The sequence below is a fragment of the Bos mutus genome, chromosome 6 (assembly GCF_027580195.1).
Source record: "Bos mutus isolate GX-2022 chromosome 6, NWIPB_WYAK_1.1, whole genome shotgun sequence".
NCBI lineage: Eukaryota > Metazoa > Chordata > Mammalia > Artiodactyla > Bovidae > Bos > Bos mutus.
The window spans coordinates 6,220,291-6,235,918 of record NC_091622.1 but is presented as its reverse complement, the minus strand read 5'-3'; the positions used below and the strand labels follow the sequence as shown (position 1 = coordinate 6,235,918).

The following is a 15,628-nucleotide window of genomic DNA, read 5'->3' as shown; positions in this document are numbered from 1 at the left end:
TGAACCGTGAACTTCCAGATGTTCAAGCTGGTTTTAGGAAAGGCAGAGGAACCAGAGATCAAATTGCCAACATCCACTGGATCATGGAAAAAGGAACAGAGTTCCAGAACAACATCTATTTGTGCTTTATTGACTATGCCAAAGCCTTTGACTGTGTGGATCACAATAAACTGTGGAAAATTCTAAGAGATGGGAATATCAGACCACCTGACCCGCCTGTTGAGAAACCTATATGCAGGTCAGGAAGCAATAGTTAGAACTGGACATGGAACAACAGACTGGTTCCAAATAGGAAAAGGAGTATGTCAAGGCTGTATATTGTCACCCTGCTTATTTAACTTCTATGCAGAGTACATCATGAGAAATGCTGGGCTGGAAGAAGCACAAGCTGGAATCAAGATTGCTGGGAGAAATATCAATAACCTCAGATATGCAGATGACACCACCCTTATGGCAGAAATTGAAGGGGAACTAAAAAGCCTCTTGATGAAATTGAAAGAGGAGAGCGAAAAAGTTGGCTTAAAGCTCAACATTCAGAAAACGAAAATCATGGCATCTGGTCCCATCACTTCATGGGAAATAGATGTGGAAACAGTGTCAGACTATCTTTGGGAGCTCCAAAATCACTGCAGATGGTGACTGCTGCCATGAAATTAAAAGACGCTTACTCCTTGGAAGGAAAGTTACTACCAGCCTAGATAGCATATTCAAAAGCAGAGACATTACTTTGCCAACAAAGGTCCATCTACTCAAGGCTATGGTTTTTCTCGTGGTCATGTATGGATGTGAAAGTTGGGCTGTGAAGAAGATGAGCACCAAAGAATTGATGCTTTTGCACTGTGGTGTTGGAGAAGACTCTTGAGAGTCCCTTGGATTGCAAGGAGATCCAACCAGTCCATTCTGAAGGAGATCAGTCCTAGGTATTCTTTGCAAGGACTGATGCTAAAGCTGAAACTCCTATAGTTTGGCCACCTCATGTGAAGAGTTGACTCATTGGAAAAGACTCTGGTTCTGGGAGGGATTAGGGGCAGGAGAAGAAGGGGACGAAAGAGGATGAGATGGCTGGATGGCATCACCGACTCGATGGACATGAGTTTGAGTGAACTCTGGGAGTTGGTGATGGACAGGGAGGACTGGCGTGCTGCGATTCATGGGGTTGCAAAGAGTCAGACACGACTGAGCGACTGAACTGAACTGAATTGAAACCTGCCATTTACTGCCTTGAACTGTCAAGCCTATGATCAGCCACCTATTTCAGCTGCATACAAAACAAACCTCTCCCCTGAGTAGCCACCATCATCTTATAATCAAGTGACTGTTTTTTACAATTCTATTTCCCCAAGTGTTTGACATAACAGGAAAAGAATTCCAAACTAATGCCAAACCTTAAATGCATTCTACAATTAATCTCCAAACCACTCATTTATTCATTCATTAAATTAATATTGAATGTCCACCAATATATTAGACACAATTCTTGCTGCTGAAGATTTAAAACCTAAGTCCTTATGAAGTTCATATTTTAATAGGAAAAAGAGATACCAGATAGAGACAGATTGATAGAAAGATGATAGGTAGATGGATTGATAGAGATAAAATAATGTGGATATATCCTTGTGGCAAAAACTGAGAGTTGTCACCCAATAATCATCATCGTCTTTGTCAGTAAGTTAAACTCTGAATTTAACTGGGTCCATGGCCACCCAGAATAAAATTCACATTTCCCAACCTCTCTTGAGCGTGTATGGTTATGTGACTAAGTCCTGTCAGGGGGATGTAAACAAAAGAGATCTGAGCCATATCAGGCTATGTTTGAAAGATATCATTCCTTTTCATTTTTCCCATTGGCTGAAATAAGAGCATGCTGATTAGAGGTGAAGCAGTAATTTAGGCCCAAGGGTCTTCATTTTGGGGACAAGGGAGCAAGAAGTTAGAGGTGACTGAGCCCCTGATAATTATGTCAATCACATCAACCCTAGATTATTTATCTCTGGGAAAAGTTCATGTGTGAGAAAAACAAAAATTTCCATCTTTTTGAATTTTCTGTTTTTAGGGTTCTCTGTCACATGCATTAGAATTTAATCTAAACTAATACAAAAATATTTTAAAGATAAAGCAGAGTAAGAGACAAGAGTGTGGCTCTGTGTAGCATTTTAGACTGAGGGTGATTAAAGGGTGACTGAGGAAGGACTTTGAGGAATCAATAGTTGGGAGGAGTTCTGAATGCAAGAGTAAGCCAAGTGGTAGCAGGAGAGTATTCCAGGAAGAGGGACATAGTGAAAGAAAAAGGATACAGGAGGAACATGCTTCTGTGTTCAAAGATCAGCAAGGTGGCCAATTTGGCCTACCTTCTCAACTTCTTATCTTGATTCTCAAACAGGAATACTTGACTCCAGACCTTGAGGAGATCAGGCAACTTTGCAGGCATTGTTCTCTACAGGGTCTGTTCAAGAAGACTCACGACTCAGCTATGAGTCTAAACTTTTACTCAGATTCGAGGCTTAACTTTTAATGCCCATTACAAAAAGCTTCTCCACTTCACCCAACTATCACCCATTTTTCTGAAGTTAGCATAGGTTCTCACTCTTGCTTAAGGGATGGCATTATTTAAGGGATAGCTCTGCCCCATATTGCTTTCTTTCTTCTTGAAACTCCTCAGACACTGTCAGTGCTTTCACTTTAATTGTTAATAATCCATCATTCTGTTCTTATTCAAGTATGTATCTTTAGCCACCTCGATTAAGATGAAATGTAAGACTTATATCTTCAAAAGTTTAAAAAAATCTCTTTGGGCTACTAGCTCTTCAAACAGAAGGTGCTCCATAGAAACCTTCTGTATGTTCATTCAACTGTCTCACAAGATAGAAACACAATGGAGAGAACCTAATCTCTCTTGGTTCCTCCCTTTCGCCAGGAAGATATGAGTAGCTAAAGTATTTGGTGCTATATATAGTCAGTTGATGTCAGCTGGATGCCAGTCTCTTCAGAAAGGCTCATTCTCCAGTTTGAGTCAGAACTAGGGACCATGCCGTCCCAGGCTCAAGGATAAAAACCATCGGGCCCAAGTGGCATCCATAGTCCATCTCCAGTCTTTCCTCCACAAATTGGGATTCCTCCTTCCTGAAAAGCAAGGTGAGTATATTGTTTCCTAAAATGTTGTATTAGTCAATTGTCCAAGGAAGTTCAGAGCTGTGACTCATTAGTGGGCTTTCTTTGCTTTAAAGGACAGCTGTTGATGCCAATACTAAAATGCTACCACCAAAGAGTTCTGATTTAATCTGGTGTCCTCTCTTCATTCTTAGAGTTTGTTGGAACTGAAGGCCAGTAAGGAAGCAATGACAGGTTAAAATAAACTGTGAAAGTGAGAAAGGAAGGGGAAAGGAAGCCAGCTCTTTCATTGCTTCTCATTGCCCAATAATGATTGTACTAGTATCCAGATAAGATGGCCTGAAACTCTGAGAATCAGCCTCTGTTCACTGTGATATTGCCTGTCAATGAATAGCATACTCTGTCACCAAACAAGGAATGGTATTAAAGCCTTTCAGAGGAAAGCAATAATAAAAAACAAAGATGGTCTCCTTCAAAAGGATGATTATAAAATATTGCAAATGACTTCTTCACATTGCCTCAATAATGTTTCTTTATTTTTAACAGGGAACAAAAAAAATCATGCTATCACATAATACCATGGTGAAGCAGAGGAAACAGCAAGCATCAGCCATCATGAAGGAAATCCATGGAAATGGTATCAATGACAATTCTTAGTAGCATTAACACAGCTCAGCACTAATGTAGACCCTTCCTGATGTTATTTAATATTCTATAGTTTACTTTCTTTAAATTCTTGCTATTCTGTCATAACAAACCTGGAGCTCTAGGGGGTGTGGAAAAGCCTATGGTAACTAATCCTTTTGTAGTCATCCTTTCTCATTTGAAAGCTATTTTCAGATGAACAACTGTTCTAAAGGAATGAAGCAATCTGACAGCTGATGTACATTCTGCTTGGCTTGCCTTTCACACTTCACATTATAAGCTAATATCACCACTCTCATATCATTTATTTTTTTTTTCTGTTTTTTTTCAGACAGGTCTCATGAAATCTTGTGTTCGTTGTCCATCCCACAAGATCTATATTGATTTCTTTTACCATAAATTATAGAAATTATTCAAAATCTGTTCTACTATCCCTTTAGGAAAAAAAATGTTGTTAAATTAGAATTCATATTAACTGTGAACTTCTTTAACACTGAAATAAGTCTTCATATTTAGTAACTGATTTACTAAGATATTTTGTGTGGAAATCTACTATTTATAATTTCTAGGAAAATAGAGATTTCCTGTAGTCTCAAAACATACAACTCAAAAAAATTTTTAATGTAAGACGCAAGATGATACATCACTCTTTTAAGTTCTAGTAAAAATTCTAGAAACTAGTACTTTATATATTGCATTTTGATTGTTGTAATGGAAATTCAACTTTGACTAAAAGAATAAAAGAAACTGAGCAAAGGATAGTGTCAATTTTAAAAGCAAATAAGTAGAATATCTAGATTCCTTTAAGGGCTGATTTGAGCCATTCCAGAATGTGTTTGTGGGGCTTTCAGGGCATCGCCTTACCTCCCTTCTATTGACAAGGAATATGACCTTTTACCTGAACAATACTGAAACCTAGAGAAATGAGATCTGGTGAAGGCAGCTGAGAGCAGGATAAGGGTAGCATTTTCTTCTCTCTTTTAAACTTGTATTGGAGTACAGTTGACTTACAATGCTGTGTTACTTTCAGGTGTACACAGAGTAGCATTTTCATACTTCACCTTCCATAATGTGGGCTGAATAGAACCAATCAGAGATTGTGTTAGATGCTTCCCCCATAATGTAGTCATATTTAAGGATTCTGTTATTAAGTTTTGTTTTCATTGTCTGTAATATAAAATCACCATACTGGATTCAACTTAGTCCTGTGTTTTACTATCATTTTGAGTTAGCTTGGAATAAAGTGAAGATAATTCTGAATCAGACCCCAGAACTAAATTTGTACCAATGTAAGGTTCCAAAATTCATGCTTCTTTTCATTTTTTTATGCTTCTTTGTATCTCCTGCTTCATGTAGTTTACTTGAAATTGTTTTAACAGCTTCCCTGATCAGTAAGGCAAAAATCAGATAATCAACTGAGTTTGTGACTAAACTTACTTACCTTCAAACTAGGCTTGGGATAAATTATCATTTTCTAATTATGTCATAATCATAAATCAGTCCATCATTTTAATTTATTCCCAGTTTAAATCATGTTTTGAATTCTACTCTATTACTGATATAGACCTGTAAAGAGTACCTTTTTATTTTTTTGTAACATAACTTTTAAAATGAAATATAAAGAAAAAACACAATTATATCTCAAGGGATAAAAAAATTCTCAAAACTACTCTCTTACCACCAACAACAGGTCCTGGCCATGTAAAGTCTGCTAAAGCCTCCCTCCCAAATCACGGGTAGATTTCCAGTCCCTTAAGTAGAGTCACATGCTTTGCCTTAGTTTGGAGGTCAAGTACTACAGATAACACACGGATAATCGCAGACTCTTTCTTAACTCATCTCAACCAAAATAGCTGTAGTACCTTAGGAAGTAATTTAAATAATCTCCCTCTTTTATTTCCTCTGACATATTACACGGAACTTTACTATTTGTATATGTCATATTGTTTAGAGATGTGGAGTTAGAGGGGCATCATTTTTCCTAAGGAGGCAGAAATGAGACATGGACTGCAAAGAAAACTTTTTTAGGAACAATCCTCCAAATTTTCAAACACTTAACACCAGTAAAAACCTGGACAATGTATGATGAAGCATACCACAGTCTTGATCTTAATTCTAAGACTAAATAAGTAAAATTTAGACTGAATTGTCCTTTATAAAAATGATCAGAGAAGTTCTTCTCCCAGTCTACGTTCTTCTTCCATTCCCTCCTCCCCTTGTGCATCAAGATTTTTTTTTTTTGCAGTATTATAATTCATTTATTTTTTATATTACTTTTCAAAAACATATAGCCCGGAGGAGAATGAAATGTGACAATGAGATGGTTAAATGAGTTGCTTTCTAAACCTGAACTAGAAGTTCAGTCCGGTTCTTGTTGTGGGGAGAGAGAGACTATAGTTAGTGAGCCTTGAGATCCACCAATAGAAAAATATAAGAATCAAAAGAAGAGTTTTTCATCACAGCACTCACTTAATCTGAAGGAGAAATAACCTCAAAGAATCACTGAAAAATCCTATCCATACAGACTAGAGTACATTGAACTGGACTGAGTAAAAATGAAGATGACCCCACCTCTAACAAATCCCAAACTTCACTCATTATGGAGCCATCATGATTTGGTGTCAAATTATGTACCAGAAGCAAATATACTACAGTCTCAAAAGTAATTAATAGAAAGTATCCCCTAATACTAAGGCAGACCGTCCTCATCATCACATCCAGATGATCATCATCATGGTCATCACCATCAGCATCAGAAGTGTTAGAGCGGATGGTAGTAACTGTTTTGTGCTACAGCTGTGATACAAAACCTATAAGTATTAAACAGAAATATCAGAGCCATGCTGTTACCATCTAACAAGTGCTATTCTAACAGACAAAAACACAGAAATATTTTGCCATTATTGGGGCATGAGTTAGTTATGGAGGCAAGAAAAGACGGCTTATAATGGTGGGTAATGCCCACCAGTCCTGTGCTATTTACTCCTAAAGCTGTACCCATTCTCCAGTGGTGATCATGTTTCTCTCTCAGGAACTCATCTGAGACCCAGAAAGGGTAGAGCATGGGATAAATGAATAGGAAGCAATAAGTCGATAGAGAAAGAGAACGGGGGATGAAAATGGAAGGAGAGGCACATTAGAACAACTGGCATCTGTCAGAAATGGTGGGGAAAAGGAATAGGAATTTAAATTATGTAAGAACTGGGAGTATGCTGGCCCCTGATTTTAAGCACAAATACACTTAAGAAGAAGAGCTTTCAGAAATAGAAAGATTACTGTTTCAGTGACCCTACAGTTTTCTCACCTGGGTTTTATGAGGGCTTTTTTGGTATGTTTTTGTTTGTTTTTTTTTCCCTCATGACTGGTGAACAGCTGGTGAACAGTAACAGTACACAGAAGAAGACTGAGCAGATTTTTTGTGTGTGATTTCAGGAAAAGAGGTTAGTCTGTGGTCTGAAAATAGGAAGCCAGGTTCTAAATGGAGTGCTGTTGTTGATATGGTACCAGGAGCCCTGGGTTCCAGACCAGACATCTAATTCCTCACCTGAAACTGAAGAGGTTGGGTTTGTTCAGACATCTACTTCTAAAATTTCATGACTCTAATGTATTGAGCTATGTGTGTTTGAGTTTCCCCACCAATAGCAAAGGCAATGATAATATTGACACAAATTGCAGGGACACTTTGAAAAACATAATCATGATGTCTTAACTTTCAGATGAAAGATCAAGGTGAGGAACCCTTTTACTTTTCCTATACAAGCATATCTCAAACTGTAATTGATCAAGTTACTGGTATAAAAATGAGGACACAAGGAAGGCCTTAAATACCACAGATCAAATGTAAAAAGTCTGGGGGAGAAAAAGAACTTACCCTAATGCTTCAATGTACAAGTCTGAGAGTTTTCTTTGGTTTAACATTTCACATTAGCTTTCTCATAACCCTGAGAAAAATAATGCTTTATTTTGAAAATCAGTGTGCAGTACTATGTTGTAAAATCGTGGATATTTCTAAATCTGCCATAGATTTCTAAACCTCTAATAAGGCCTTCCAGAAAAGTAGCAGCAGAGAACCAGGCTAAATTCCAGTTTATACCAAGTTGAAATGATAATGTTTAATTCTTGCCATAATTTCATCATCCTAATTTCTTTATTGTCTTTTTCACTCTAACATACTCTAGATGTACATCCTATAAACAGTTCTGGTTGAATTACTGGTTTGTGTAATTCAATTTGCATAGTTCAATACATTGGTAATCTCATTTTTTAAATGTTTATAGATTTACACAGTTTATAAGTGGCAATACTTTTAACAGTAAAGTTTTGAAAACTTTATAGTTTAGAACTCAAATCAAGGCAAAGAGATACAAAGTAGGAAAATACGGAATCCCAGATGAGTTTCAAAATCAACTTTTCATGTAGAGAAAACTATTAGAAATTAGTAGTAAACTTTTAATCAAATGTAGACTTTTAAAGCACTATTCAAAATCAAAATCAGTCTGGACTATTAACTTTTTTATACAGCATGTATATATGCATATTTCAGTACGCAATGATGTATATTTATGGATTATTATTCAGTGCACATAGGTTAACTGTAAGCAGGCCGAAGAGTCCTGTGTAAATGCAGACATCTCTTGGATTCAAGCAGGCTTTTAACTAAATTGATAGGACCACTCTCAAGTAAATCAGTTTCAATTATCTCCCCGTCTGTGGCTTTGCCCATTCTACCAGAACTGCAGCTGCTAGTGAATCGTAGGGAAACAGTTTTAAAAGATTTTTGTCTGACTACAATTATTTGAGTATCTTTATAAACTGTGAATTGGACTCACTGATCTAACTAAATATATAACACTGGCAGGATCAAATTTTCAAAATAAAAACACAGAACTATCTGTGCATCCATAAATCCTTGCTAAGTTGCAGAATGTTAACCTATGAAATAAATGTGAAAAAAAGACTGTTTCCTTCTGGAAGAATTTAGATCAAGGGTCTGCTCATAAGACTACACATTGAAGAAAGGTTTGAAGAAGAATAGATCACATTTTCAAAGACCACTGATACTCTCCCACCAAAATGCATTTTTTCAATTGGTTTCCAGTACTCATAGTAATGTGGCTAAAGTGGAAGGAAAGCATACTCAAAAATCAAAATTTTGAACTTTTTAATGTAAGATTTTAAATCTTAATCTAACTAGAAAAAATGCATCTGATAAAGAATATGTTACAATTATTTAGTATCTCTAGTAGATTGAAAAGTGTGGAGTTTTTTGTGGAAATTAATTTTCTTATGGTCAAGACCCTAAAGGTATATTTTAATATTTTTTATAATTGGATATTTAATCCAAAATAACCACTGATCTCCTTAAAATAGCAGCAAGCTATAATGGATTAAGTCCTATAAGATCTTTAAAGAATAAATGGAAAATTCTGGATCACTATGAATGACATCAACAGGAAAGTATGTCTAGCAATATTATTTTCAATAGATGATCTAATGCCACAAAGACAACCTTCTAATCCATCAGGGCAAGGATATGAACCCTGAATAAGTTATATCATTTATCAGGCATCCAGATAAAACACACCGTTAAGACCCTGCACAGAGGTTTGCAATAAAGAGCAGGGAACAGCTGAACTTGGATTCTATCTGTTCAGTTGAGAGAATTCTTCACTCTGAAAGTTTAAATAAATGAGTGTTCATACGTTAGATTTCCCAACTCATAGATGGTCTGGAACTCAAGCTCCAGTGACATTATAAACTCAACTACTGGAAAGGCAGGGAAAAAAAACCTTGGAAAATTTGGTTTATGTCTTTTATTGTTTGTTAATGCAAACATGTTGACTTAAAATGTTCCTATGTCTATTAGTATGCTAGTGAATATTTAACTGGTTTTTTAGGTGGAGAATGCCTCAGTTTGTAGAGTTTGCAAAATTCTCTTGCTATGAACAAGTTTGAGCTACCATCAAGGAGAAACTGAATACAGAGTTGGGAAGAGGTGTGTAGTAATACAATACTAAAGTATTTCTACCATACAGACATAATAGATATAAGAAAACATCAAGAGCATTGATAATAGCAAAAAGAAGAATTTAGAAAGTGATATTTCTGAGTATTTATTGCTTTCTTTTTAATATAATTTATCTAATTATTAAGTTTATATAATTTAAATAGTGGCTATGTTCATTGACTTTAACTACTAGCTCACAGAATTTCTGAAAATTTATTGACTGACTCTGTGAGCCAAGACAAGCCTGCTTCAGATACCAGGAGACTTCTCATGAAGTTATCTCATCCCAGGGATCCACAGTACCTTTAGATGGTCACTCAAGGCCAATGAACTCCTTGTCTGTTACTTACAGAGTAAGAGAGATAATTTAGGCTTAAAGAAAGTAAAAGTAAGTATGAAGAATAAAAAAAGAGAGTTGAGAGTTGGTCAGTTATGTGTGCCTTCTTCTCCTCTTTTCTTTTTGTCCCTTATTTCTCTATTGTGGTATAAATTTACTGTAATAATGGATTGCACCAGCTGATTATTGAGGGTAGGTAAGTTCCTCATGGCTCTTGCTATACATCTATTCCTTGCAGCAGCTTGAGTGATGTTTATTGTGTTTTGCTAAAAAGGAGTGAATGTTTCTTATGAGTCCAAACAAGTCTGGCCAGAGGTATAGTTTATACCTGTTCTTTTTTCCCTTTCTTCTTCGAGACTCCCACTGATGGGCTTCTTGGCTATTCTTTACTCTTTCTTGTGATTCCAATATTAATAAACTTTTTGGACCTATATCAGTGAGATAAAGATCTGAAGAGAATGACCATATCAGTTAGCATGCTTTTTAAGTTGAAAATAGCAGAAAATCAGAAACCAACTAGATTGAAAAATAAAGGGAATTTACTACCTAATATAACTGAAAGTTCAGAGGTGATTCAATAAATCTTCATCTGGCACCTCAAGTATGTTATTAAGGACCAGTTTCTTTCTCTGCCTCTGCTCTGATTTCCTTGGGGTAAGCTTCACCTCATGTCTGACTCTATCATTTTATCAAGTACATATCAACAGTTTGCGGGACAATATGCATCCATGCTTATATGTAGCAGGAAAAGAAAGTATCTTTGGCATAGTGTACACAAAGAAAAGTCCTGGTATTTTCTCTCACTGGCCTAGGTCATCACACACCTGTTCCTGTATCAATCACAAAGATAATAATTCCTGTCAAATATACCTCAGAGGGCTATTGTAAATAAGAGGGATAGGGTTCACTTAGGTCATGTGGTTATTTCAGAAACATTGGTGTAATCAGCTAATATTGGCAGTCATTAGGAAGAGGAAGGAGAAGGCAATGGCACCCCACTCCAGTACTCTTGCCTGGAAAATCCCATGGATGGAGGAGCCTGGTAGGCTGCAGTCCATGGGGTCGATAAGAGTTGGACACGACTGAGTGACTTCCCTTTCACTTTTCCATGCATTGGAGAAGGAAATGGCAACCCACTCCAGTGTTCTTGCCTGGAGCATCCCAGGGACGGGGGAGCCTGGTGGGCTGCTGTCTATGGGGTCGCACAGAGTCAGACACGACTGAAGCAACTTAGCAGCAGCAGCAGCAGGAAGAGGAAAATGAGAGAAAGTTTTCTCAAATCCTTGTCTTGAGTCCCCAAATTAAACTTATGCCATAGCTTGAAATTTAGAACTTTTAGTAAATAATAATACGCTATTTCCTTTTTCTAGACTCTTTATTTTCATTTAACTGTTTATAATGACTCAAACTGGTAAAGAAGAGAAAGAGAAAAGCTGCATCCTTGTTTTGGTTTCCTTATGGAAAAACTTTATAGCATTAATTATAAGGAGAAAGATTCCATTACAGTTAAGTCCCCTACATATGAACTGTCAGGTGGCAGTCTTTCAAAGATGCCTGTATGCCAGCTCTTGTACTGTACTACTGTACTTTCAAGATACTGTAAGATTATAAATGTTTTTTGGTGAGTGTGTTTTTTATGTATTATTTGGGTGACATTATTACAGTATTGTGCTATATGGCTGATTGTGTTAGTTGGGTACCTAGGCTAACTTCGCTGGACTTTACGAATGCACTCTTTGAACGAACTCTTTCACATATAGGGGACATACTATACTATAAAGACTGTCATCTTTGCATTTTCTAGTGGTTGCCTGGTATGGGGCATTTTTTAGTTCTTGAAAATGTCCCGGTTGAAAGGTTTTTCAGGAAAAATCTAAATTTCTTTAAAAACATTACTTGTAATATATAATTGTTAAACAGAATGTGTATTCCTATGGATTTCAATTTTCTGTAATTCTTTTTATCTTCTCTGTCTTGCATTGCTAATTGAATTCTTTCAAGAAGCATTTAAAGATTTCCCCTCCACCCCCTAGTATTATGAAGTGAAGTCAAAGTAGCTCAGTCACGTCCAAACTCTTTGCCCTCATGGACTACAGCCCATGGAATTCACTAGGCCAGAATACTGGGGTGGGTAGCCTTTCCCTTCTCCAGGAGTTCTTCCCACCCTGGGATCGAACCCAGGTCTCCCTCAATGCAGGCGGACTCTTTATCAGCTGAGCCACAAGGAAAGCCCAAAAATGCTGCGGTGGGTAGCCTATCCCTTCTCCAGGGGATCTTCTGGACCCAGGAATTGAACCGGGGTCTCCTGCATTGCAGGTGGAGAATCAACTGAGCTATCAGGGAAGCCCTAATATTGTACCAAATTACTATAAGCAATATTGTGGCTTTTCTATCATTTGTGATCTAAAGGGAACTTATTTTGATTCCGGAATAAAAAAGCTGAAATAGTTCACTCCTGTCACACTTTCTAGAATACTGAGGGATATAGACACACCAAAAAATAACCCAGTTAACTCCTTCCATGTTGCAAGCACACAGTAACAGAAACTCCAAATACTTGCAAATAAAAAGAAGTGAATATTCCTTGTAGAACTCAGAGAGCTGGCCAACAAGCCCCAGGAAACTATAAAATAGTCTCACTCACTCTGCTGTTGGCCTTCATTCCTCTTCCATAAGCTACTTCTGCCATCCCTGGGGACTATAAAGCACAGAATTTTTTTTTTTTCCATCTTGACAATGCCATTCTGCATTCATTAGGAAGTGCTATGAAAAATTTTTAAATTGAACATGTTAATTAGAATAGACTTAATTTTTTAGAGCAGTTTACAGAAAAATTGAACAGAAATTTTCCTATATACCCTTCTTCTTCCTATATACCCTTCTTCTTCGTATATACCCTTCTTCTTCCTATATACCCTTCTTCCTATAACCCTTCTTCTTCCAATATATAGTCTCTCCTATTTTTGACATTGTAGTGTATTATACTTGCTGTGATTGATAAATCAATATTGATATAGTATTACTAATTGAAGTCCATAGTTTACATCAGGGTTCACACTGGCTTATATTGTTCAATGGGTTTGCATGAATGCACACTGTCATGTACCTGCCATTATAATATATAGAACAGTCTCCCTGCCCTAAAAAGTCCTCTGTGCTCAACATCTTCATCTGCACTCCCTCCCCACAGGTGCTTGACAACCACTGATTCTTTTCCTTTCTTACAAAGTTTTGTCTTTTCCAGAAGTTGGAGTCACACAGTAAGCCATTACATACTGGCTTATTTCACTTAGCAACATACATTTAAGGATCCTTCATGTCTTTTCATGGCTTGATAGCTCTTAATTAAACTTTTGATTTTGAGATAAAGTTTACATGCAGCTGTAAGAATGAATAGGCTTCCCAGGTGGCTCAGTGGTAAAGAATCCGCCTGCCAATGCAGGAGACAAGAGTTTGATCCCTGCGTCAGGAAGATTCGCTGGAGAAGGGAATGGCTACCCAATCCAGTATTCTTGCCTGGAGAATTCCATGGACACAGGAGCCTGACAGGCTATAGTCTGTGGGGTGGCAAAGAGTTGGACACAACTGAGCTGAGTGACTGAGTACAGATGCGTGTAAGAATACAGACAAACCCGGTATGTCTTCCGTTTCCCCCAATATCAACATCTTCAAAACTATGGTACAATATCACAACAAGAATATTGACATTCATGCTGTCAAGAGACTCCTATCACTCAGTTATATGTCTCATATATATATGTATTTTTTTCCTTCATTTTAAGATGCTGTAAAATGGACTCATACAGTATGGAACCTTTGAGGATAGCTTTTCTCACTCAGTGTAGTTCCCTGGAGGTAGATCCAGCTGTATGTTTCAATAGTTTGTTCGCTTTTATTGCTGAGTACCATGCTATGGATGGATCATAGCGTTTTTAACCATTTGTTGTTGTTTAGTAGCTAAGTTGTGTCCAACTTTCTTGAGACCCTATGGACTGTAGCCCACCAGGTTCCTCTGTCCATGGGATTTCCCAGGCAAGAATACTGGAGTGGGTTGCCATTTGCTTTTCCAGGGACTCTTTCCAACCCAGAGATTGCATCCACGTCTCTTGCATTGTAGGAGGATTCTTTACTTGGGAAGCCCCTTTTAACCATTACTCATTGAAGTACATTTGACTCTTTTCTTATACTAAAAATAAAGCTGTGAACATTTGTGTATAGGTTTTTGTGTGAATATAAAACTTTCATTTCACTAGAATAAATGCCCAGTATTGCTGATAAACTCTGTTTTTGATTTCACTTTGTTCAATGAATTTTTTATTTCCTTTGAGACTTCTTTGACCCATGGATTGCTTAGAAGTATTTTTTTCTTGTTTCCAGATATTTGGATTTTCTTGTAATCGTTCTGTTACTGATTTCTAGTGTGATTCCACTGTGATCAAAGATCATACTGTGTATAATTTTTACTCTTTTGGATTTGTCGAAGCTTATTTTATGGTACAGGAAATGGTCTATCTTGGTGTATACTCTATGTGCACCTGGAAAGAACGTGTAACTTTTGCTGTTCAGTAGAGTATTTTACAAACATTTACATCCTACTGGTTGATGGTGTCACTGACTTCTTTTATGTCCTTGCTCATTTTCTCTCTGTTGCCCTATCATTTGTTGAGAAAGGGATATTGAAGTCTCCAACTATAACTGTGGATTTATCTATTTCTCCTTTTAGTTCTATTAATTTTTGCTCCATTTGCAGCTCTGTTTTCTGATGAATACACATTTAGTAGTTTTAGGTCTTCTTAGTGGACTGACACTTTAATCATTATATAACATTCTCCGTCTCTGTTTATTTCCTTTGTTCTGAAGTCCACTTTATCTGATATTAATATAACCACTTCTACTTCCCGTTGATTAATTTTTTTTGATATCTTTTTTCTATCCTGTTACTTTCAACTTGCCTATATTGCTCAAGGTACTTATTTTTGAAGTGGGTTTCTTCTAGACAATTTATATTTGGGTCATGTTTTTAAATCCAATCACTAGTCTCTATCGTCTAATTAGTATATTTTTAGCATTTATATTTAATGTAATTATTGACATAGTAGACCTTAAGTCTATCATTTTATTTTTTGCTGTTTGTTGTCTGTTTTTCATTTGTTTTCTTTTTTTTAGTTTCCTATGGGGTTTCTTGCCTATTTTTCAGAATTCAATTTTTATTTATCTCTAGTTTTTCAAGTATATTTTTACAGGTTTTAGTCGTTGTTCTATTACATTATATATGTTTAATTTATCAAAGGCTACTGATGTTGTCATTTTATCAGTTTAAGTGAAGTACAGAAAACCTACCTACCTTTATATCTATTTACCTCTTCCTGTTTATAACTGTTACTGTTTATAACTGTTACCTATTTTCTACATACATTTATATCTGAGAGGTTTATAATTTTTGCTTCTATAGTAAAACATAATTTAGAAAACTCAAGAGGGAAAGGAAAACTTATTGTATTTACCCACATTTTTGCTTACTGTAATCTTTT

At 36.5% G+C, this 15,628-nt stretch overlaps 1 protein-coding gene across 2 annotated transcripts in view; it reads left to right on the top strand.

Moving 5' to 3' along the window:
• Positions 1 to 2,977: 2,977 nt before the first annotated feature.
• MYOZ2 (myozenin 2) overlaps positions 2,978 to 15,628 on the top strand; it is a 38,479-nt gene continuing 25,828 nt past the window's right edge. The window contains exons 1-2 of one of the 2 annotated variants that reach the window (XM_005898067.3): positions 2,978 to 3,132; positions 3,655 to 3,745. In XM_005898067.3, coding sequence (XP_005898129.1) covers positions 3,670 to 3,745 — 76 coding nt within the window. In that variant the 5' untranslated portion in view covers positions 2,978 to 3,132; positions 3,655 to 3,669. The remainder of the gene's footprint in view (positions 3,133 to 3,654; positions 3,746 to 15,628) is intronic. The other variant, XM_070371940.1, reaches the window with a different exon arrangement.